This window comes from Cuculus canorus, chromosome 8, assembly GCF_017976375.1.
Source record: "Cuculus canorus isolate bCucCan1 chromosome 8, bCucCan1.pri, whole genome shotgun sequence".
Classification (NCBI taxonomy): Eukaryota; Metazoa; Chordata; class Aves; order Cuculiformes; family Cuculidae; genus Cuculus; species Cuculus canorus.
In genome coordinates, this window is record NC_071408.1 from 27316847 (window position 1) to 27338852 (window position 22006).

Genomic DNA, 22006 nt, shown 5'->3' on the forward strand with positions numbered 1-22006 from the left:
TCCTCCAGATAGACACAGTTCCCCCTCCCCAACCTCCCCCAGACACAGGTGCACCCCAATAGAATGGTGCCCCCCCCAGAGACAGAGACCCCCCATAAGACAGGCAGTGCCCCTGGACACAGGAATCCCCTCCAGACACGTCAAACCCCCATGTACACGCAAAGACCCCTCCTCAGCTCTCTCTCCCGGGACACGCAGAGCCCCCTCCCCATACACATCTGTAAATACACACACCCCCAGGACACCTCCCCTCACAGGGGTGACCAGCTTGTGTCACACAACCACATGGGGACTGGGGACCCCACACTCACACCCCACAGAAAGACCATGGCGAGGTTTCAAAAGCCCATGTGTTATCTGCGAGCCCTCGCCTCCCCATGCCAAGCATGGATGCAGACAGGGACCCTCCCCAGAGCCCCTCACTCTGTGCCAGGGGCTGGGGAGGAGGGTCACAGCCCGGTCTAGGTGGGGCACTGGGGACATAGGGGACAGTAACAGATACAGCTCCACCACCAGGCTGTCCCCTGGCCAGGTGTCCCTTGGCCACTCTTTGCCTTGGCTCCAACCCAGCCCTGTGCACCAGTGGCCTCAAACAGCCCTGACAGGTCAGTCCCCTTGGCTGCTGGTGGTGGTCTGTTCAAGACTGAGGACTTGGAGGGCTGTCACACTGAGGATCTCCATCCTCACCCCTCAGTGCCTGGGCTTCCTGAAGGCTCTGGTGGAGTGGCATGAGCCTGGCTGGTGGCCCTGGTGTGTGGTGCTGTCTGGGCTGTGTGCCATAGCGGTGCTGCTCTCTAATGGCCATGAGAAGGACACGCCCCTGCGTCACCCGAAACAGGTCATGGAAGGATGCAGGCCATCTCTCTCTCCCCATGGGCGTGGGAGCTGGCAGAGATGGCTGCAAACCAAGAGCCTGGAGCAGCAGTGTTGCAAGAACCCCTCAAAAGCAGATCCTGCTGCCCTTCCTCTGTTACTACTTGCTCTGTGCCTCAGTTTCCCCTACTGCACTTCTCTTCATTGATGCTCAATATGATCCTGAATATACTGAGGGTCTTGCATGAGCAATCCCAGCCAAATACCCCTTTGTCTCACAGCACATCTACTTTCATTTCGGGGTACCAGGGAAGAATTAATCCCCTATTTTTTTCTGCAAGAAAGCTGAGCAAACCTGCCTCTAGGGAGAGAGGAAACAACCCAGATACGTGTGCTTTTTTCTTGGGTTTCCAGATTTTGCAGGGGAAGTGTGTGCAAACCCACCGCCCAGTAGCAAACACACTCTGGAAGGAGGCAGGGAGGCTGCTGCCCCTGGGGGAAAGCTGCCTGTTTCCACTCGGGCCCCAGGGCTCCCCAGGTGCACTCATCTTCCAATGGAGGCTCCAGCTCGGAGCTGCCGGGAGCTCCCACGGCAGAGCTGAGTCAGCATCTGCAGGCAGAGCGTGGGTGGAGGCACCCAGGGGTGCCAGAAGGCACCCAAAGGACCTGCCTGAGGGTGGCAGGACTTTTCCCAGGGTCCCCCTCAAAAGCATAACAGGGACCAGCGAGGGCTGAGAGCTGCCAGCTCTGCTCCTGCTCAGCGCTGGCTCCAAGTGAGGTCTTGGGCTGGATTTAGGGGCACAGATGGACCCCACATCCCACCAGGGCTGGGGCACCTCCTCTCCAAGAAGGATGGAGCCTGGCAGCAGCGGTGAACCCCCTCCACCTGCAGCTGGGGTCCATGGTGATGCAGAGCATCACAGCCAGGGCTTTTCTCATCACTGAGCTGGGGTGGTGGGAGGAAATGTGGTTTAACACCAACAGCCTGCGCAGCCTGGGGAAGGGGAGGCTCTGGGGTGATCTCCTGGCTGCCTGCAGCTATTTAGATAGAGTGGTGATATTTTGGGGTAATCTCCTGGCTGCCTGAAGCTATTTGGATGGAGTTACAGGAAAAGGGAGCCATGCTCTTTGGGCAGGCATACAGTGAAATTGAGGCAGGCACCTGATGCAAATTGCATCAAGGGAAATTCCATCTAGTTACTAAGAAACGTTTTTTTTTTTCCCCTCTGTGCGTGGTAAAACACTACAGGAGCCCAAAAAGGCCGTGGAATCTCCATCCTCCACGATACCCAGACCTCCCCTGGCCTCAGCCCCCTTTGAGGTCCCCCCATCATCACAGCCTGGGATGCAGGGAAGCTCCCCATGACTAGGGTGACAGCCTTGACTTCCACAGCAGTGGGGTTTTCCCTTCCCTTGGCACTCTTACGTGGCGAGTTCCTGCAAAGCATGGGGCTGCAGCCATGGAGGTGGAGAAGAAAGAGGATGGCTTGTCCCTCAGGTGAGCCAGAGAAGGAACCACCAGTTCCAGCTCCTGCACCAGCAGAGGCAAACCTGCATCAGGGGCTCCCTGGGGATGTGCAGAGAAGTTGCAGATCTGCGCAAAGCTGCCTGGAGGGAGAGAAAAAAGGACCTGGATCCCTCCAGGTTAGGGAAGCACTTGGATCTGGGGGTGGTATGTAAACGCCAGTGCTGGAAGGTACCCTCTTGCGAGGCAGCATCTGGCCCATAGAGGCTGAGGGAGCCCTCTGACATCTCCTGCAGTGGGGTTCTTGGCCCAGCTGCTGCCCTGCAGAGGGGAGAGGCTTTACCCAAGCAGGGTGTTAGCAGGCTCTGGCCGATGGGTGCCAGCTTGCGGCTGTGTGGCTGTGTCCAGGGCACCGTGGGAAGTAACTTTGGCCCCTCAAGCCAGTGCACTGCAGGCACCTCCCTTCCCACAAGGGCCTGGACAGCTGTTTCCTGCATTCCAGCCCAGCAGCAGGGATTCAGTCAGCCCTGTTTCCCTTCCTGCTCTGTCCTGTCCCTGCTCCCCAGCAGAAACCTCTGGTGCCAGGTTGGTTGCTGCAGCATTTGCTGCTCAGTGCAAGGTGCTGGCACCCCAAATCTGCTGCTCAGGAGGCAATGCCTGCAGCAGGACGAGGCAGGTCCTGCTGCCAGAAATCCACCCTCTGCCAGGGCTGGTGGGTCTGGGAGAGCCTCAGTCAGGGTGTGTCGGATGTAGATGATGGGTTTGTGCCTCTGCTGGAGGCTGGAGCATCCCTGAGCTGAGATGCGACAGTAGCACCTGAGGTGCCAAGTTTGAGCCATGAGCAAGGGCTGAAATCGAGGGAAGAAACCCTTGAAGCTCTCAGACATTGCTGTATTCCTCAGGATAGCCCCAAATGCGCAGCACATAGAGCGTACCAGCACTCTGCACCCCGAGCCAGGCTGGAGAGCAGCCACCAGAGCCCTGTCCTGCTGCAGTCGCCCTGCTGGGCTCTGGCACTGCGGCAGAGCACAGGCCCTGTCTCACCTCAGAAGCAAAGTGCTCTTAGTACCATGTCATGTGCCTCAGTTTACCTGGCTCACACTGTGGTGAGCACAGACACACTTTCAGAGTGTGGAAATACAGTTCCCCTCTCCAGCACTGCTTTTCTTGTGGGTTGTGGAGCTTGTGCCTGACCCCAGCTCCTCCTTCGTGACCCAGGACTTATATGGGATGGAAGGAAGTTGTACAGGATCCAGTGATGGAGAAAGAAGCTGGCTGCTTTGGTCCTCAGCCTGCAAACATGCCCAGCCTGCATCGTCTCCTGGTGGGGCTGGGAGTGCCTGTAGGCAGGGACCATCCAAGCAGAGCTCTCTCCCCGTTCCAGGAGGGAGAGGAATTCAGCAGATCCCAGCCTGATACCTCTCCAGGGGCTTAGAGGGCTGATGCTGGAGCATGGAGGGGGCTGGAGGGAGATACGGTTTGTGGGGGGCCAGAGGGTCATGGAGATTGAGGGAGGCTGGTTGGGGACATTGCTTCTGGGGGATGGAGAGGAGAGGGATGGGGAATAGATGGGCACTGTAGGGGGACATGTTTTGGAAGGGGTGTGCAGGTGCAGAGGAAGGTGGACAAGAGCGTGGGTTGAATGTAAATGGCATATTTTGGGAAGCCTGATACCTCTCCAGGGGCTTGGACTGCTGATGCTGAAGTATGGAGGGGGCTGGGGAGAGATGCAGCTCATGGGGAGGGGCAGAGGGTCATGGAGATTGGGAGAGGCTGGGAAGCAACATCGCTTCTGGAGGATGGAGAGGGGAGGGATGGGGGTGAGGTGGGTGCTGTAGGGGAACATGGGAGGATGCAGAGGAAGGTGGATCAGAGGGTGAACTGAATGTAAGGAGCACATTTTGGGGAGATGCTGCTGAAGTGTGTGGCTGCAGAGTCCCCAGCTGGTGGGAGACTTTGAGGGGATGGGGCACTGGGGGCTGAAGGGGGCGCTGGGAATGAAAGGGGGGGCACTGGGGTTGAAGGGAGCACCGGGGGATGAAGAGGGGGATGAAGGAGGGTCACCGGGGCTGAAGGGGACACCGGGGGATGAAGGGGAGAGCACCGATAGATGAAGGGGGGCACCGGGAATGAAAGGAGGGCCATTGGGGCTGAAGGGGGCACCGGTGGATGAAGGGGGAGCACCGGGGCATGAAGGTGGGGGTATGAAGGAGGGGCACCGGGGGATGAAGCGGAGCACCGGGACTGAAGAGAAGCACCAGAGGATGAAGGAGGAGTACAGGGAGCTGAAGGGGGGAGCACTGGGGGATGAAGGAAGGGGCATGGAGGGTGGAGAATGAAGGGGGGCACTGTAGAATGAAGGGGGGACACCGGGGGCTGAAGGGGGGCACTGTAGCCTGAAGGGGGGCACCGAGGGCTGAAGGGGACCGCGGGGGCGGGGGCTGGGCGGGCGGGGAGCGTCGGGGCCGCCCCGGGGCGAGGCGGAGCCGTCGGGGAGCGGAGGATGGGGCGAACGGCGGGAGGTGAGGCTCCGGGGCTCGGGGGGAGCGTCCGCGGGGGGCGCGGGGCTCCCTCCCCTGGGCACGGGGGGAAGCGGGGTTCACCCGTTCGCCGCTGGTACGAGGGGGGGGTTTGGTCCCTCCGAGGGGTCACCCGTGCCCTCTGCTCTCCCTGCAGGCGCCGGGCTGGGGATCGCATCCCTCCTCCTGCTCGCTGCCAGCCTTACCCTCGACCCCGCACCGCAGAGCTGCGACTGCACCGAGCCCGGGGACTTCCAGGCTTTCCGGGAGGCTCCGCTCCTCGAGAGCTGCTGCCTCAACTTCACCAGCTCAAACATCACCCACCTGGACTGGGGGGCGCTGGTGGGGGTGCGGGGGCTGCGGGAGCTCTACCTTTCCCACTGCGGCATCACAGATATCGGCAACGCACAGGGAGCCCCCCCTGCCTTGGAGATCTTGCACTTGAGTCACAATCTGCTGGAAAGTCTCCCTGGAAGCTTTCTGGAAGACGCTCCTAATTTGAAGGTCCTTTATCTGGACAGCAACCAGCTCCAGGAGCTCCCCAAGTCCTTCTTGAAAGCATCAACCCAGGTCCAGGAGGTCTACCTGGGCTTCAACGCCTTGACCTTTCTTCCTGCCAGCCTCCTGAAGCCGTCTCTGCTCCAGCTCCAGCTCTCCAACAACAGCTGGGACTGTAGCTGTGCTTTGCTCAGCAACCTGGAGGGTTGGCTCAGCCTGGCCACTGAGGTGATCTGCCACACGCCGGAGCGGTACCATGGTATGGACCTACAGAGCATCCCCCGGGATGAGCTGTGCCGCTCGCACGGCCTCACGGCCCTCTTCATCTGCCTGCCCCCACTCCTTATCCTTGCCAGCGTCACCTGGTGCTTCTGCAGGCGGAAGAGAAAGACCAACTACAGCCTTCAGAGCAGGTCCCAGAGCCACCCAGACATGGCAGAAAGGGGAAACGTGCTGGTACCTGTGGAGGCCCACCACTATGAGCTGCCTGCCGCCCCTTCTGAGACTGAGAAGAAGGTGCTGCTTGGGAGCCAGGTCCTGCTCCAGCCCTCTGCAGACCTGCTGGATAGTGGCAGAGACCTCTATGAGGAGGTGGAGATCCAGGTGGCATGCCCTAGCAGTTCCCAGGTGCCAGCCCATGAAGGGCAGCAGGGCACCCCAGCATTGAGGGCAGAGGAGCTGGGGGTCAACGAGCCAGAGGTAGACACGGTCAGTGTGAGTGAAGTTCTGAAGGACTCTGCTGACCGGGAGAAGATCTACATGAGTCAGTCGACCAACTATTATAACCTGGTACCTGGCATTGAGCTGGAGGATTCAGACAACTTGGAGTATGAGAACATTGATCTTCACTGATGCCGGGACTCGGGCTGTGTCTGGGACACACCACGAGGACGACAGGGGCCAGGCAGTACTGAAGGCCAGCAGAGCAGAAGCACAATCTGTCCTGTGGTGGCTTACAGTGGCTGTTTGCAAAGCTGCACCCCCAGATTCCCATCCCTTCCCCTTTGATACCACATGCACCTCTCACTTGCCCTGTGCTGCAGCTGGGCAGGGGGTGGGAGGGTGCTTTGGGCACTGGGGACCCTGCCACAGGCTGGCAGTGTTTGGGACACGTGGCCTGGCAGTACCCAAGGAAGGACACGGTGAAGACACAGGGGCTGATTTTGGGGACCAGATGATGATACTGTGTGCTCCAGACCCACTGACTAAGGCCCCCATCCTCTCTCGCTGGAGCCAGGTGGCATCTGGGACAAACCTGCTGCTCCCCAGCCTGCCAAGAACAAGATCTGGGGACATGAAATGGGGCTGGCTCTGCCTACGTGATCTGTAGGGGATGTCACACATGGACAGGGTGTCCTGTGCTTGGCAGGGGCAGTCTGGAGTGGCCCTGCCTGCTGCCCACCGCACATACCACCGTGTGCCATCGCATGGCACGGGGGCTGCTGCTGCAGCACACACGCACGTGTGCAGAGACTGCATGAATGGGTGTGAGCAGGTGTGTGAGGTGCACACACACACAGGGAGGCACCAGAGGGGCCTCTTGCAGCCTTCCCTGCCCAATGTGTTGCTAAGTCCTTTCTCAATAAGAAATAAATCATGTTACTCCTGGCAGTGTGGCTCTGTCCCTGTGTCTGCGCAATTGGGAGCCGACTGATGGGATCCCGAGGGGGGAGTGCAGGGATGGGGGGCTTCACCCCTACCTCATCTCCCTTCCCATGCCCTGGGTGATGCCCTAGCTTGACTCTCATCCAGCACCCCTGGAGCCACTTTGCCCCTTTTTTTGAGCGAGGGCAAGCACAGCCTCTGCTTTGCACTGTAATTTACAGCCTGGATGGGGAAGCCGACTGTCAGCCTGCTGTAAATGCCACAGTCCTGCCTGGGGCAGGGATTTGTGGGGTTCCTGGGAATGGGACAAAGTCTGGGGGTGCTGTAAATCACCTCCCTGCAGAGGCATGCACCCAGCAAGTCCCATACATGGGTGCTCCAGCCTTTCTCTGGGGTTGAGCACTGTCCCCCCTGTCCAGAGGGACATTCCAAGGCTGGAAGCCGTGTTCTGCACTGGAGCCCTCCTGGGCCTGGGCTGGGCACTGTGCCCAGGCAGGAAGGGAGGGAGCCAGGCAGGGCAGGACACGGCGCTATGGCCGGCAAAGGAAGCAGCGTTTCCTGCGGAGCATGGAGCGGCCTCCAGCAGCCCACGACTGGACAAGCCACGGGCCACTGCACTGCTTTGCCCAAGCCCCACCGCGGGTCAGGGACGAGGACGGGATGATTCCCCTGCGTGTCTCAATGTCACTCACGGATGTTTCTCACTATTTTGTGTCTCACTCCCTTCCAGGCCCTGGGAAAGTGGCCAAGTGCCAGCCTTTAATCTGCCTCCACCACACCCTGCCAGGCAGTGCAGCCAGGGGACACCATGGGGATCCCGGTGTGCCCCAGCTCATGCCATCTCCGAGTCCCCACTGGGCACATGGAGGGACCAGGAGCTGCCACAGCGTGGAGGCAGGACAGCCAGCCGTCCTCAGGGGCTGCAGCCCAGCCCAGGGTTCTAGGCACTGCCTGTTGCTGGCGGTGAGGACACGGATTGCGATGGGCACGTTTTTCACCTGTGCTCCAGAAGTATCCCACAGCCCTGCCTGGGTGCCAGCTCCGCCTGCGCACCCCAAGGTCCTGTTCCCAGGCATGTGAGCAGCGATGCAACTCTCCATCCCTTCCCTTCTTCTCACAGGACCTAAATTCATCTGCTGTGGCAACAAAGGAGAATGACCCAAATGGCCCCACGGGGCCCTGCCCGGCCCCAGCTCTGGCACCCTCTGCCCCCACTGAAACCTCCGGCCTGGGCTGGTGGCAGGAGGTGTGACCGACCTGGAGTTCCCTGTTCCCTGTCTCTGACAGCCCCAATCCATCACAGGAAGGGCTCGGCTGTTCAGGCCCATGCTGGGGTATTTAGTGGGAAGAGGCACCAGTGGGATAGGTGGGTGCAGCCAGAGAGAAGAAGAGGTGTGGGAAGGGCAGAGTGGCTGCACGGGCAATACTGCTCACGGGCTGTCGTTCTCGGCGTGGGAGCAAGTGCACATCCTCAGGTCCTGCAGCCTGGACAACAGCAGGACCCCCAGTTCTCCTCAGTGTAGCCAGCAGCCAGTGAGAGAAGGATTTTTCCACCAAGGTGTGGGGCTGAGCCGCGATGACTGTCTCCTACACACTGAAAGTCGCCGACTCTCGTTTTGGGGGCTTCTCCAAGTTGCTCTTCCGCTGGAAAGGCAGCATCTACAAGCTGCTGTACAAGGAGTTCATCGTCTTTGTGGTGTTATACGCCATGCTCAGCCTTCTCTACCGGTGAGCGGGGTCAGTGTGTTACTGCTGGTTGTGTTCCTTCCTGCTGACCCATTGGGATGTGCAAAGATGCCGCTTTGGGCAGGGACTGGGGTCCCTGCAGGAAGAGAAGGAGCCAAAGGGACTCCTGCGGGGAGGATGGGAGTGGGCAGGGGAGGACAAGGAGAAGGTGTATCAGGCAACGGCTTTGGTGGACCTCACTACTTGTCCCTAAACCCACTGTGTATCCCTGTGGGGTACCTGGCCCATGTGGGGTACCCCACTGTGTGACCCTCACCCCATTGCATGTCCCTGAACCCCCTGCTTGTCCCTGACCCCCTTGTGTGTCCCCGACCCTACTGCGTGTCCCCGACCCCCTTGTGTGTCCCCGACCCTACTGCATGTCCCTGACCCTACTGCATGTGTCCCTGACCCCATTGCATATCCCTGATCCCACTGCGTGTCCCTGACCCTGTTGCGTGTCCCTGACCCCATTATGTGTCCCTGATCCCACTGCGTGTCCCTGACCCCATTACGTGTCCCTGACCCCACTGTGTGTCCCCTGCAGGTGGCTACTGACAGAGGAGCAGAAGCGCCTCTATACCAAAGTGGCTCAATACTGTAACCGCTCCACGGACCTCATCCCCATGTCATTCGTCCTAGGTATGGGTCCCTCCCCCAAACCTGGGAGTTGGGGGCCCATGCTCCCCCAGTGCTGGTGGCTCAAGGTTGTCCCCACAGCCCATTCTGACCCCACGTCAAAACATCCCTTGGGCACCTTGGGGGGGGATGGAGGAGCCTGACATCCCAGAGATAGCACTTGGCTCCCAGACCCACCGAGTGCAGCTCCCTGGTCCTGCAGATGCCACAGAGAAATCTGTCACCCCTGGAAATGTGGCAGCTCTCCTGGCATAGGCTTATCCTCACCTCAGCCCAAAACCCGGTCATGCTGAGCCCCACCACGTGCTACCTCTCGGTGCAGGTTTTTACGTCACCCTGATTGTGAACCGATGGTGGGCCCAGTACACCAGCATTCCCCTGCCCGACCAGCTCATGTGCGTGATCTCCAGCAATGTCCATGGCAAGGACGAGAGGGGCCGGATCCTGCGGCGCACCCTCATCCGCTACGCCAACCTGTCAGCGGTCCTCATCCTGCGCTCAGTCAGCACCAGGGTGCTCAAGCGCTTCCCCACCATGGACCACGTGGTGGAAGCAGGTGAGGAGTTAAGCCCTGGGGATGATGGCTTGTGATGTGGGATGAGAGTTGGGGAGCACAGACGTGTCCCCACAACCAGGAAGGTGTGCTGAGGGACGGGGATCCTTGCAGGTATCCCTTGCCCCATACACAGGGTGGCATCCTTGCACAGATGTTCACCCCCAAAGAGCCCCACATCTCCTCTGCTCAGTCCTCATCTCCAGGGGCTATAGTTTCACTGGTAAAACCCTGCATTCCTGCTGGGGACATTCCCCAAAAGGCTTCTCCCGCACCATCTGTGGTGCTGAGCCTCTGCCCTGCCACAGGCTTCATGACGCAGGATGAGCTCAAGAAGTTCGAGAGCCTCTACTCCGACTTCAACAAGTACTGGATCCCCTGCGTGTGGTTCACCAACCTGGCAGCCCAGGCCAGGCGGGATGGCCGTATCCGAGACGATGTTGCTCTCCGCCTGCTCATGGACGTGAGTTGGTGCTGGGTGTAGGGGGGGACCAGGCAACACAGTGGGCTTGTGCAAAGCTTGGGTCACCCATCCTTGTCCTCCCTACCCAGGAGCTGAATCTCTACCGGGCCAAGTGCAGCATGTTGTTCCACTACGACTGGATCAGCATCCCCCTGGTGTACACACAGGTGGGTACCAACACACCCCATTGGCCCCCCAAGCCCAGATCTCAGATCCTTCCTAGCCACAATGGCAGAGGAGCCCTACAGCCTCCAGTCTGATGGGGAACACTTCACCCCCTCCCCAAAAGCACTTTACTTCTCCCTTCAATATGGTACCAGACGTGGCAGAGCCCCTCAGGGATATGGAGGAGCATGGGGTGGTGGGGTTTAGCTTTAAGGCCACAAGAGCATCAGTGCCCAGTTGAACCTCTTGCATTGTCATTGCTCCTATGCCATGCCAAGCATCCCCCTCGGCTCTCACCCTCACCACTACCTGACTCGCACTTCTGGCAGGTGGTCACCATCGCCGTCTACTCTTTCTTCGCCTTCTGCCTCATCGGGCGGCAGTTCCTGGAGCCACTGGAGCCAGGGCAGGAGGGGGACCTGGACATGTACGTCCCCCTCTCTACTCTCCTCCAGTTCTTCTTCTATGCCGGCTGGCTGAAGGTGAGACATGATCATGTAGATGGGCTTTGCTTTATGGGCTGGGAGTAGCCAGGTAGCCCTGCGCACCCCTGAGCTATGGGGCAGCTGGCGCAGGGCATGCCATCAGCCGCATCATGGCTAGCTGCCCTTGGGGACACACCTTCTGGGCCCACTAGAGCACCATGGAGCTCCAAGTCTGCACGTTTTGTGTGGCCCATGGGTAGACCAAGGGATGGAGAGCCCTGTGGGAAGGTCTCCCTGTCCCTGTTCCCCTGTCTCACCTGACCTTCTCCCTCCCCAGGTTGCAGAGCAGATCATTAACCCTTTCGGAGAAGACGATGATGACTTTGAGACCAACAAGCTGATAGATAGAAACCTGCAGGTGGGTCCTGCCCCAGGCTGCCACTGCATGGGGCTGCTGCAGTTGGGGTGCAGGGATATCCTGGCAGTGGGATCTGTGCCCTGCCAGCCCCCAGCCCTGCTCCTGGCCACGCAGGCCCTTGTCCAAAATAGATTCCCATGCAAGAAAGCAGAGCTCCTTCCTTCCCTGTCCTGCCACGTGTCTGCTCCCCACAGGAGGGTCAGCACCACGCAAGGGACACCCAGCAGCCTGGCACCGCTGCTCAGCCCCTCACCTCTGAGGAAAGCATTCAAAAGCCACCCCTTGTCCCCTGCCTTTGCCGTGCCCAGGTGTCCCTGCTCTCCGTGGATGACATGTACCAGAACCTGCCACCTGCCGTGAAGGACAAATACTGGAATGAGTCCACAGCTCAGCCCCCCTACACCGTGGCCACAGCTGCTGAGACCTTGAAGCCCTCATTTTTGGGCTCCACTTTTGACATGCGGTAAGTGCACAGCACAGCCCTGGGGCTGGAGAAGGTGGTGAATGTTTCAGGGTAGCAATAGCACGACCAGGCTCTTCTCCCCTGGGTCCAATTACAGCCAGCAGAGAGCAAAGCCCCCCCTGGGAGCCCATTGCTCAACCCCTGTGCGGCTTGGGGCTTCGCTGGGTGATGGATAAGCCATGGGGCAGGGATGTGGCCTCCTAGAGCTGCTCCCCTGCTTGCAAATGCATGGGGATGGAGGCAGTGAGTGGTGCTGAGCATCCTTGTGGGAGATGGCAACCTGTCCCCATCACCCTGCCATGCTCCCCCAGCATGTGTGAGGACACAGAGCAGAGCCAGCTGGCGGAGGCCTCGCCGAGCATGCCGCGCATCCAGACACCTCTGCTCAGCCGCTTCTTCACCGCCGCATCCCCTGCCATCAGTATCAAAACCTTTGGCCGGGGCAGCCGAGGTCACCCCCACCTGCGGCGTCCTCGGGCAGATGGTGGCTTCCCCTCCCCTTACCCCAACCGCTCTGAGGACCCCGAGTTGGTGGACCGCATCGAGGAGGAGGAGAAGGAGGATGAGGAGATGGAGGATGAGGAGAGCCAGGCCAGCAAGCCCACCACACCTGGTGGTCGCCTGGGGGTGACCCAACCACCGGAGGTCTCAGAAACACAGGAGGAGCTGCCACTGATCCGGGTGAAGTCACCGTCCAGCAGCAGCAGCAGGGCTGACCAGCCGGAGGCCTGGGAGCCCTGAGGCTGCCCCCACTGCAAGGCAGTGCCACCGCCAGCCATAAAGCTCCCTGCCCCCAGACACCCCCCACCAGACCCCCTTGTCCAGAAGGACATCGCCAGGTTTTTTGCCACCCAGCCCTGAGCCAAGATGTGTCCCCTCAAGTTGATGGGAAGATCCTGGTGGGTTTGGGATCCGGCAGACAGCCTTCAACACTTGCTGTTAGCCCCAAAACTCCAGGATTCAGCCCATGTGTGTGACAATGCCACTGATTTACAGCTGGCCACTCTTACATCTTGCTCCCATGGCCCAACAGAGGGGACAGGGGACAGCCCAGAAGCCTGGGAGGAGGGCATTAGTCTTGCAGAAAACCAACACCATGATGGACATGTCCCCTCAACATTAATAAAGCTATTGCCAATCTCCGCTTTGAGGATCTTCCTTCCCAGTGCAAATCATCACCAGCAGTGAGACAGGAGGGACAGTACCAAGGGGCAGACGAGTTTGGATTTTATCAAGGAGTGTGCATGTTCTCCTGGGGCAAAAAGGGCACAGCCCCATAGACTGACACCAGTGATTTGGGGGGGGGATATTAGACCAAGTGATACAGCCAGAAACACCAAAAAGATGCTTTCAGCCCCTGCAGGATTTCTGCATTCAGACACACGTTTCACCTGAGAATATTAGCAGAAATATTAAAGAATTCCCTTTCCTGTAAGCCCTCTTTTCCCAAAGCTACTTTTCTTTTAAAGCTCCCGTCTGCCCCAGCAAGCCAGCCCTGCTCCTCCTCCGCTGCCCTCTGGGCCACTGCTGGACCTGTTAAAGCATAACCATGAGGTCATTTTCTGGGTTGGACCACGTAGCATGAAAATACCTCCAAGTTAATACTGTGTGGAACTGAGAGCCACTCGACAGCAAGGAGCAGCACTCAAGATGATGAGCGACCTCACAGGTTATGCTGCTGGCTGCTCATTGTATGAAAACTAAGGCTGTTTTTCTTTAAATTCAGCCCTCTCATCTCTCTGCAGAAATGCGAAAGGTCCTTAGACCAGACTTTGGCATCTCATAACCGCAGCGAGACTAAAGTGGTGCTTAACTCCAGCCCCTGCCCCTCTCTTTCTGGCTCAGGGCACGGCACGCTTACCTCCTCCCAGGCAGGTAAATCTCTGCGCACATCCACAGGGCGACGCAAGGGCCAGATGAGAAACCACACATCCCGCGGCCGAGCCACACAGGGTCCTGCAAATATGTGCCAGCGTGGAAGCCTGGTACCACTCGTCCCTGGCCAGCTGCCACCATCCCATTCCCATGTCACACCTATAGCATAGCTCTGGTGTGGGATAGATGCTGGTTCATTCCCACGGGTCATTGCCCCTGGCAGCCGTGCTTTCCAGAGCGCTAACTTTATAAGCGATGTGCATTGATGAATTAGCCATAACCATGTTCATCAGGGGACAGGTTTACAGCTCCTGCTCTCACCCCGAGCTGACACTTCCTCTGTAAACCTCAGTTTCTCCATCTGTACAAAGTCCCCCAGAAACACCCTGACTCCTGTTTGCGCTCCGTGGAGAAAAGAAACAAAACACACTCAGAGGAAGCAGCCGTGACGCATTGCTCCCAAGCGCTCCTTATCGCCTCCACCTCACCTCTCTGGAAAGCAGGCGTTTCTGGAGAGCAGGGAAAGTTTACCCTACATCACTATGGAGAAGGAATGTGCTTGTGCAAACGCCCGGCCCAGCCCCAGTCCTACTGCCAGGGACTCCAGAAGCACAGCTGGGTGTTTACAGTGCCCGCGAGTGCACACCCACAACACACAGCAGTGGCCACAGGTACCATTTCCTGGTGTGGTTGGGGTGTCTCTGTCTGTGGCACAGACCCATCCTTGGCTCCAAGCCTGAGGAACTCGTGCTGCCCAGGGCACCCAGAACTAAATCAGGTCCCTGTGCTGCCCGCTGGCACCTCCTGCTGCCACGCCAAGCAGGAAGGGGAGAGTGCTGCACGGAAAATCTAGAACATCCACCAAGCACAATCTATTTGTGGGGCGCAGTTTGCATTTTGAGGCGTAAGGTCTCCCCCCAGAGCTGGGGGCAGGATGATGGACCATTTCCTTCAGCTCAAGGCTAAAATTCTGCCAGGTAGCCTGCCTCGCACCAGACTGCTCCTATGGATAAATGAGGCTTTTGTAAGCACACGGTGGCAGATACCAGATGTGTGGGTCCGGCCTGTCCCCAGTGCCCCAAGAATAGCCCTTTGAGGGGCTCCCAACATTGCCCTACACAAAGCATTTGGTGACTCAATGCAAAGATCCATCCTGCTGCCTTCTTTAAAATCAGGAGCCCCAAGGAATGGCATCTCATACTCCAAAACATCCAGAAGAGCTTTTGTTCACCACAGCTTGCTAATCCCACCACAAATGACAGAGCAGAAAGCTGGAGCTTGTACCCAGCTTTCGAAAGGGACAGACCACGATGAAAGTCTGACCCTTCTGCTAGAAGGAGTTTATCTTGCACTACAGTGAGACCAAGGAGGTCAGGGAAGGACCAGCTGGTCACTGAGCAGTGCAGCCAGGCTTGGTTGTGAGACTGGACTCTGAAGGGAATCTTACAACCAGGCAGGAAACACCAAGCAAAGGTAAAAGGGGCTGCTGGCCCGAACCATGTGAGCATGTCTGATCTGGAAAGCAGAGGCAGGAGGCACCAGCTGCAGAGGCTGGAGGTGTAGGAGACAAGTCTTCAGCCCAGCTCTGCACAATCACAGCCTAGGAAAAGCACCACTGCAGCTGCAGAGCTGCTCCCAACACATCCCTCCCTCTCTGGAGGCAGTGGAGCCCCTTCCCTCACTTCAACACCCCAAATGCAGCACGTCTCGATTTAACACACCACAGAAAAATAGGGAGATGCGTGCCCAGCCGCACCCCCCCAGTAGCTCCTAGAGAGCCAGAACTCTTTGACGTTTCCAACTTCCTCCTGCTCGTATGCTTCCAGTACTGCAAATTTTTTGCATGAACCAAGTCTGACAACACTTTTCACACTGTGTAAGTCCATTAAGTCACCGTCCTAGAACCCAGAGATGTTTTGACAGCATGCAGGGTCAGAGCCTGCCTGAAGACAGGAAAGTGTTCAGGGATTCCAGGAGAGGTCTTCTTCCTTTGCATTTTAGGGCCAAAGGAGCCTATCAAGCCCCCTCACACCGCACATACAAATGAGCACACCACTTCTTTACTGTAGAACACTTCTGGGTTTATTCTATCTCTCAGCAGAATGGTTTTTATTCATTTGCCTTTTCTGGCCTTGATCTTCCTCAAGTAGAACTCCAATTCCTTGCCTTCCAACACATAGCCATCGGCTCGGCCACACTGTCCAGGTCTGGAGGCAATGCAGGCTGCAAGAGGAAACCATCCAGTTAAAGAAGTTTAATAATTCACCACTCCCAGGTAGACACAAACTGAAATAAAACGCTGCATGCGGTCTCTCTGCAAAAGCACTGATGAACAAGTTATCAGCCACAGAGACACCACAGTTAACGTGCTGGCTTCAGCACCTGAGGGTTTCCACTCTCGAACCTGCTCTGCTGACTAATGAAGTCCTCTTCAGATCTCCAAACTGTCATCGCTCAAATTCAGTAGCAGAACTGGACAAAGGTCTCATCACCAGAAGACTTCACAACACTGAACTATTTGCCAGAACTTGAAACCAGTCAAAACCGTTACATGTCTGCAGCACATTATTTTGACACAGAGTGCAGCCCATGGGTTTCTGCCTATTTTGCAAGTTCCAAGCCCCATAATTTTTCTCAAAGGGCAACCAGGAATGATCAGCCTCAGAAGCCAGACTGGGACACGAAACAAAGTTTCAGAAAGAGATCTACCCTTCCTGCCAGAAGTGGCTCTTCTCCCAACAAGATAAAAGAAAAGTTACTTTGAAGACCCAAAGATACTCTGCAGATATGGAGAACAACCCACTGCTCTCCCCTGGCCGTCAGCTTTATCAATTAAAGCAGAATTTTAAGTGATTCTAAGACTAAGATCTGTTCTGGCACCCTGTTTCTGCCCTGACTCCCTTATCTACACCCACACTGATGCTGTCAGTGACTCACCAAGTAGCTTTCCTTGCTGAAACTGCTCCTCAAGAATACTTGCAATCTTGGCATTCTTCTTTCGCTCATCGTATTTTTTCTGGATCTTCTTTGAACGCTTCTTGTTCAAGATTTCCTCCTCTTCAGGAGTCTAAAAACAAGATCATAAGCAAAGACAAGGTTAAAAATACAGCCACCTTCTGGTAGCATAGGTGGTCACCACTAATACAAAAGAGACCTGTCCTCAGCCTTGTACTGTTTCCCAAGTTTTATGTGGCAGAGGTACTAACGCTTCAACCTCACAGAATCAGGTGCTACGCTTCACTTTTGAGGCCAGGAAATGCAACGTTGCTAACCAGAGTCACTGCTGACAACAAAGCACAGCGCCTTAGGGAAGGGTGCTCTTAGACAAATGAAATTGCAAAGGTTTCCTCAACTAACTAATCCCCCTCTAAAATAGTGAATCCTTTTTCCTCTCTGCAGACATCATGAGAGCGTTTGGGTGTGGTGCAGGCCCTGGCAGACAGGGTACAAGCTCCCCCGCACGCTTCTTATCTGCACAGCGCTCAGATAAGAAATGCTTTGTTTCTCACGCAAGGAAACACCTTAAGCTGAGCGCTACACATAGTGGTTTGAATACCTTCTAGCTGTCTCGGGTCTGGATCTTGAAACAAATTAAAGACAACAAGTCTGGGTAGTTTAAAGACAACTTAAAAGCAAGCTGAAGTTCAGTTAGCAATCCACAAGCTTCTGATCAAAGCAATCACTCCACAGCACAAGGATCTGACCCACAACAGTCTTCCTCAGCATCAAAAAATGTCATCGCTCTTCCATCAGTAGCAGAACTGGACAAAAGTATCATCATTAGAAGACCAAACAGATCAACAAGCAGGTCCTTGTGCTTAAATGGGTGCAATGCCTTCAGAGAGCACTCAGTGGTACTGAGCACTTCATTAGCAGAGCCATACTTCTCCTGGGAACTGTTGGGAATGCAGCCCAGACAACCAGTGCTAACCTGTGATGCGTACTCAGCCCTTTTGTGGCAGGCATCCGATAGCAAACTGTCTCTGGCAGGGCAGACTGTGCTCTGCAGAGAGTCAAACAACAACAATCCCAGACGTACCAGTTTGGCCCCCTTCTTGCGTCCAAGGGGCAAAGCATAGTGGGCTTCATACCACTGTCGGTATGGGGTGCTATCAACGAGAACAATGCAATTCTTCACCAGGGTCTTTGTCCGCACCAGTTCGTTGTTGGAAGCATTGTAGACGACATCAATGATTCTGGTTTTGCGAGTGCAGCCTTTCAAAAGAAGAGTATGAAGTCAAACCTACAGGGATCAGAGAACTGAGTATACAGTCCACAGCACCCCACGTATCCTCAAACTATCTCACACTCATCACCCCACCAAATGTCCTCTAACTTCCCTAGCTCCCTAGCACTGAATTTAACTTAGATCTGAGTGCTGAATCTATTTTCCATCAGTTGTTGCTAGGACAGAAGCCTACACCTGGAAACTGATTCACTCCAAATGAACAACTGGTATCTGTGGCCTTCCTGGAACTCATCTCAGATAAGACTAAGTAAGGCATTTGCCTTTAATTTCTGGATTGGAAGATGCCCCAGCAGATGCCAACCAACACTGCAAACAGAGCTCAGCCCTGCATGTACTTCCTAAAACTACTGAATCAAGCCGTGCTGATTGGGACTGCTCTTCAATGCATAACAGAAACCGTTTTTATAGGACAAGAGTGTATAAGTAAAGCAAGAGTGGGACTATGGTGCTTTCAAGACCCGCCTTGTTTTAGCTACCAGATTTGACTGTAAAGCAGCTGTCTGCCCTGCAGACACAGCACTCCATGTACGCAAAGGCACAAGATGGGTTTTCTCCTCTTTGCTCGTGTACCTCCATCCTTGTTCTGCAAGGTACACTCAAGTCCCTTCTGTTCTGTAATGCTGCCCAGGAATACAGCACTTTTCATGGACGGACAATGCTTTGGTATGACTGAGAAGAAAGCACATCCACTCACCCTCACACACCAGCTACCCAACACCACCTCCCTCGCTGCTGGCTTCCCCATCCTGCTGAGTAACACTAAACAGCTCAGGCTCAAGTTAAATGGTCTTCAGTTTGTAATTCAGAGAAAAAAACACCTTGCCCAGGGGAAATAAAACAGCCTCCTCTCTTGCTAGTGTGCTTCGCGCTTTTGCTTATTAAAGCAGGACTATGAAATAAATTGCACCTGCTAATCTAACACTCTCCTAGAGCCACTCCTTCTCAGGAAAACCCTCAACACCTTTCTTTCTTGTACAGGATCACTTAACTTCTACTAAATGTTCATCAATAAACAGAAAAAGTTCCACTTACTAAGAAGTATTCATATGTAACTTTTCTGCCCCTCTGTAGTTCCCCCACCCCAGCAAAATGGTACGCGAGCATGTCACTCAGTGTAACTATGACATTCCAATCACTGTGAACTTAGCAGACATCCTAGTCTCCTAAGGCCACATAAGGTCAAAGTTGTCATCACTATGCATGCCGCTTCAGACCCAGTACTGCAAGCTCCACAACTTTCAAATCCAGCCTACAAATCCATGCTTGCATCATCATCCCTCTATTCTGCAGCAGTACTGGAGACCAACACATTAATTTTCCCTTCTAACACATCACACTTACAATGTACTTACATTCCGATCCCCAGGAGAAATTGCCGACATCCAACCGAAGTGCACGGTACTTCTTATTTCCACCACGAACCCTCACTGTATGAATGCGGCGTGGGCCAATCTACGGTCAGAAACAAACACCAGGGTCTGAAACACTGCACAGCTTACGCAGGAGGCCAGACAAGCCCTAAACTCAAAGGCAATGTGGTCAGTGTAACTATGACAAACCCTAACATTGGCAGACACAGAAAGCGACCAGAACGGTCTGTTGCATCTACCTAAGGTGAAATTTTCATCATTCCAATTGCCTCTTATTGCAAAAATACATCACTGTTTTCCATAAGCACAGGGGAAAATACCACCTTTCAAAGAAAAAGCAGATATTTAACCACCCACAAAAACCAGCATATATTTAAACTTCTAAGACAACGCAACAGCAACACTAGTTTCAAAACAGAACTACTGACCACTCCCCACAAAACACCCACCTTAGTGTTGGCAGGAGGTCGACCCAACTCATACTTCCTCTTCTTGTGGTAGGGCTTCCTCTTGCCCCCAGTCTTGCGACGCTTATGCCAGTTGTCCCTGGAGATACCTGAATGGAGAGCAGTGTGGTCAGAGAGCAGCACGGAGCCCACCTGGCCATCGCAGGGCACGGATCTGAGTCCTCAGTTCTCCAAGGTTGGTATCCGCACAGAGTACTCAGCCTCATGCAGCAGAGAAACTTCATCATTGATACTCAGATCTGCCTTCGCCTCCTCCTTTCCAGCAGCACAGTACAAAGCAGAGAAGGCTCCCTCCACCATACCTGATGGGTGTCCCTTTGGGAAACAGCCTCTCAACCTACTTCTTGTGTTTGGCACTTTATCCAAAGTGCCCGATCTCAAGTTGCCAGGTACCACGTAGAATCACAGAATATAGAGAACACCCTACACTGTCAACTGGGTCTGTCCCCTCCCTATGGGAAGGAAACCCCATCCCACCTGTAGGCTGGACCCATTAACCACAAACACCCCAACTCAACACTGCTTCCACCCAGCACACCGGGTCTCCTGCAGGAACCACCTCCCCCGGGCTTCCCCTCCCGGGGCCCCAAAAAGCCAACCAGTTACACCTTTCAAAAAGTCCCCCCCCCACCCCACCTCTGCGGGATCCCCTACGAAAGCCGTCCCACCTCATCCCCTGCAGCAGAGACCGCGAGCGATCCCAGCGCTCAGGGCCCGCCGGAGCGCAAGGCCGTCCGTCCCCCCATCGCCCATCGCCATGTTAGGCCTAGCACCCTCCCACCCCCGCCAGCAGCTGAGCGCCGCCGCGGCCGCCGCCAATGGCGGGCGATGTGGGCGGGGGGGACCCCCCGCTGTCATCCGGTGAGGGGCAGGGGCGCCCAGCAGCAGCACGGCGAGCGGATGGCAGCGGATGGCGGCGGGGCCCAGCAGCGGCCGCACTCACCCATGGTACCGCAGTGGCGCAAAGAGGTGGGGCCTGTGCTCACGGGGCCGTTTGGCGCCGTGAGCTCTCGCGAGGCAGTGACGTCAGCGCGCCGCCGGCGCGGAGCGCGCGCAGTTGCTTAGCGACGCGGCAGCGCTGGGGGAGGGAGGGAACGCGGGGCGGTGACGGAGCCTCATTTGCATATGATCACCGTTGATTTGCATACCCAACGTGCATCGCTGTCTCGCCACCACGGCCGGTCCCGGTCATCTCCAGCCGTTCGAGCGGCTGCGAGACGCCCGAGACTGGGTCAGGATGGAAAAGATCGGGGAAGTCGATAGGGTCGGCGTTGGTGTCGGGATGTAGGTCGCCGTGTCCTATATAGTGACAACTGAGAATGGGGACTTGTGCGGGGAGGCTGAAGGGTATACTCTGGTTTCTCTTCAGATCGTATAAATCTTTCGCCTTTTACTAAAGATTTCCGTGGAGAGGAACAGTTACGAGTGTCGAGAAATTTTTTGAGGCTCCATTTCGGTGGAGCTATCCCTTTCTTGGTTGAAAATCAGAGCTGAATAAAAATAGTTTTTATGACGGTAGGGTCTTACGCGTATGATTCTTACTTATTCTGTTTTACTACAGCAGGAGATCTCTCTCGCTGAGCCGCATTGCTCACGGCCGCAGAACAATTTGTGGCGGTGTTTTACCAGCTTCATCGTGAAGAATCTCATCCTGATGCCTAATCTAAATCTTACCCTTCCAATTTAAAACCATTCCTATCACTCTATGTGCTTGTAGAAAGTTCTTCCCCATCTTTCCTGTAGCCCTTTTTAGTACTGAAGGCTCCTCTTCTCTGGTCTGAACAACTCTCAGCCTCATCCTAGCAGACATGCTCCAGCCCTTTGATCATCTTTGTAGCCCTCCTCTGAACCTGTTCCAACAGCTCCATATCCTTCTTATGTTGAGGATTCCAGAACTGGACACGGGACTCCAGATGAGGTCGTAGAAGAACAGAATCACCTCTCTCAACCTGCTGGCCACGCATCTTTTGATGCAGCCCAGGACACAGTTGGACTTCTGAGCTGTAAGTGCACGTTGCCGGCTCATGTCAAGCTTCACCCTAACTCCTTCTCTGCAGGGCTGCTCTCAAGCACGTCGTTCCCCATTCTGTATTGAAACCACTCCTGGGCTGCATCCAAAGGAGTGGGACCCGCAGAGTGAGGGGAGGTGATGTTCCCTCTCCACTCAGCCCTCTTGAGGCCCCACCTAGACTCCCATAAAGGCTGTGGTTCTCTCTCACAGATGAACTTTTCAACTCCCCTTCTTGTGCATGCTTTTAAATCCCTTGGGCTCCTCTTCAAGATTGCATCTGGTC

At 55.9% G+C, this 22006-nt stretch overlaps 3 protein-coding genes and 6 non-coding genes across 10 annotated transcripts; 3 read left to right on the forward strand and 6 right to left on the reverse strand.

The window, feature by feature from the left end:
- The first annotated feature begins 3406 nt into the window (after positions 1 to 3406).
- On the forward strand, positions 3407 to 6899 carry LOC128852899 (SLIT and NTRK-like protein 5). Of its 2 annotated transcripts, none has more exons than XM_054073161.1 (2): positions 3407 to 3755; positions 4955 to 6899. In XM_054073161.1, the coding sequence occupies exons 1-2, from the start codon at positions 3731 to 3733 to the stop codon at positions 6145 to 6147; spliced, it is 1218 nt and encodes a 405-aa protein (XP_053929136.1). In that variant the 5' UTR covers positions 3407 to 3730; the 3' UTR covers positions 6148 to 6899. The 2 variants fall into 2 exon arrangements, with proteins under 2 accessions (XP_053929136.1, XP_053929137.1); XM_054073162.1 differs by lacking the exon at positions 3407 to 3755 and adding an exon at positions 4776 to 4800.
- A 1577-nt stretch (positions 6900 to 8476) lies between these two features.
- On the forward strand, positions 8477 to 12492 carry BEST4 (bestrophin 4). The gene is made up of 10 exons (XM_054073614.1): positions 8477 to 8628; positions 9173 to 9267; positions 9587 to 9820; positions 10126 to 10280; positions 10370 to 10447; positions 10775 to 10927; positions 11208 to 11288; positions 11597 to 11751; positions 12063 to 12378; positions 12412 to 12492. The coding sequence occupies exons 1-10, from the start codon at positions 8477 to 8479 to the stop codon at positions 12490 to 12492; spliced, it is 1500 nt and encodes a 499-aa protein (XP_053929589.1).
- A 2410-nt stretch (positions 12493 to 14902) lies between these two features.
- LOC128852975 (small nucleolar RNA SNORA35) lies at positions 14903 to 15032 on the reverse strand. The gene has a single exon (XR_008451145.1). It is a non-coding gene; the product is annotated as a small nucleolar RNA SNORA35 (small nucleolar RNA).
- A 650-nt stretch (positions 15033 to 15682) lies between these two features.
- On the reverse strand, positions 15683 to 20708 carry RPS8 (ribosomal protein S8). Its single transcript, XM_054073615.1, has 6 exons — positions 20656 to 20708; positions 19695 to 19801; positions 19228 to 19327; positions 17666 to 17841; positions 16564 to 16693; positions 15683 to 15849 (listed from the first exon to the last, which is right to left on the reverse strand). Exons 1-6 carry the CDS (start codon positions 20657 to 20659, stop codon positions 15740 to 15742), a joined length of 627 nt encoding a protein of 208 aa, XP_053929590.1. The 5' UTR covers positions 20660 to 20708; the 3' UTR covers positions 15683 to 15739.
- Positions 16053 to 16124, reverse strand: LOC128852967 (small nucleolar RNA SNORD38). The gene has a single exon (XR_008451137.1). It is a non-coding gene; the product is annotated as a small nucleolar RNA SNORD38 (small nucleolar RNA).
- Positions 17341 to 17413, reverse strand: LOC128852966 (small nucleolar RNA SNORD38). Its single transcript, XR_008451136.1, has one exon. It is a non-coding gene; the product is annotated as a small nucleolar RNA SNORD38 (small nucleolar RNA).
- LOC128852968 (small nucleolar RNA SNORD46) lies at positions 19409 to 19512 on the reverse strand. The gene has a single exon (XR_008451138.1). It is a non-coding gene; the product is annotated as a small nucleolar RNA SNORD46 (small nucleolar RNA).
- Positions 19868 to 19948, reverse strand: LOC128852965 (small nucleolar RNA SNORD55/SNORD39). The gene has a single exon (XR_008451135.1). It is a non-coding gene; the product is annotated as a small nucleolar RNA SNORD55/SNORD39 (small nucleolar RNA).
- A 353-nt stretch (positions 20709 to 21061) lies between the features above and the next one.
- On the forward strand, positions 21062 to 21176 carry LOC128852977 (U5 spliceosomal RNA). Its single transcript, XR_008451147.1, has one exon. It is a non-coding gene; the product is annotated as a U5 spliceosomal RNA (small nuclear RNA).
- Positions 21177 to 22006: the final 830 nt, after the last annotated feature.

What these genes read in the sequence shown, in the direction of transcription:
- RPS8 (XM_054073615.1), bottom strand. An exon ending in GACCTCCTGCCAACACTAAG is followed by an intron (nt 19,328 to 19,694) that starts GTGGGTGTTTTG and finishes TTCTGACCGTAG; the next exon opens with ATTGGCCCACGCCGCATTCA. An exon ending in TTTCTCCTGGGGATCGGAAT is followed by an intron (nt 17,842 to 19,227) that starts GTAAGTACATTG and finishes TTCTTTTGAAAG; the next exon opens with GCTGCACTCGCAAAACCAGA.
- BEST4 (XM_054073614.1), top strand. Translation starts at nt 8,477, where the DNA reads ATGACTGTCTCCTACACACTGAAAGTCGCCGACTCTCGTTTTGGGGGC. An exon ending in GGACCACGTGGTGGAAGCAG is followed by an intron (nt 9,821 to 10,125) that starts GTGAGGAGTTAA and finishes GCCCTGCCACAG; the next exon opens with GCTTCATGACGCAGGATGAG. An exon ending in CACCTGGTGGTCGCCTGGGG is followed by an intron (nt 12,379 to 12,411) that starts GTGACCCAACCA and finishes TCAGAAACACAG; the next exon opens with GAGGAGCTGCCACTGATCCG.
- LOC128852899 (XM_054073161.1), top strand. Translation starts at nt 3,731, where the DNA reads ATGGAGGGGGCTGGAGGGAGATACG. An exon ending in GGGGGCTGGAGGGAGATACG is followed by an intron (nt 3,756 to 4,954) that starts GTTTGTGGGGGG and finishes CTCTCCCTGCAG; the next exon opens with GCGCCGGGCTGGGGATCGCA.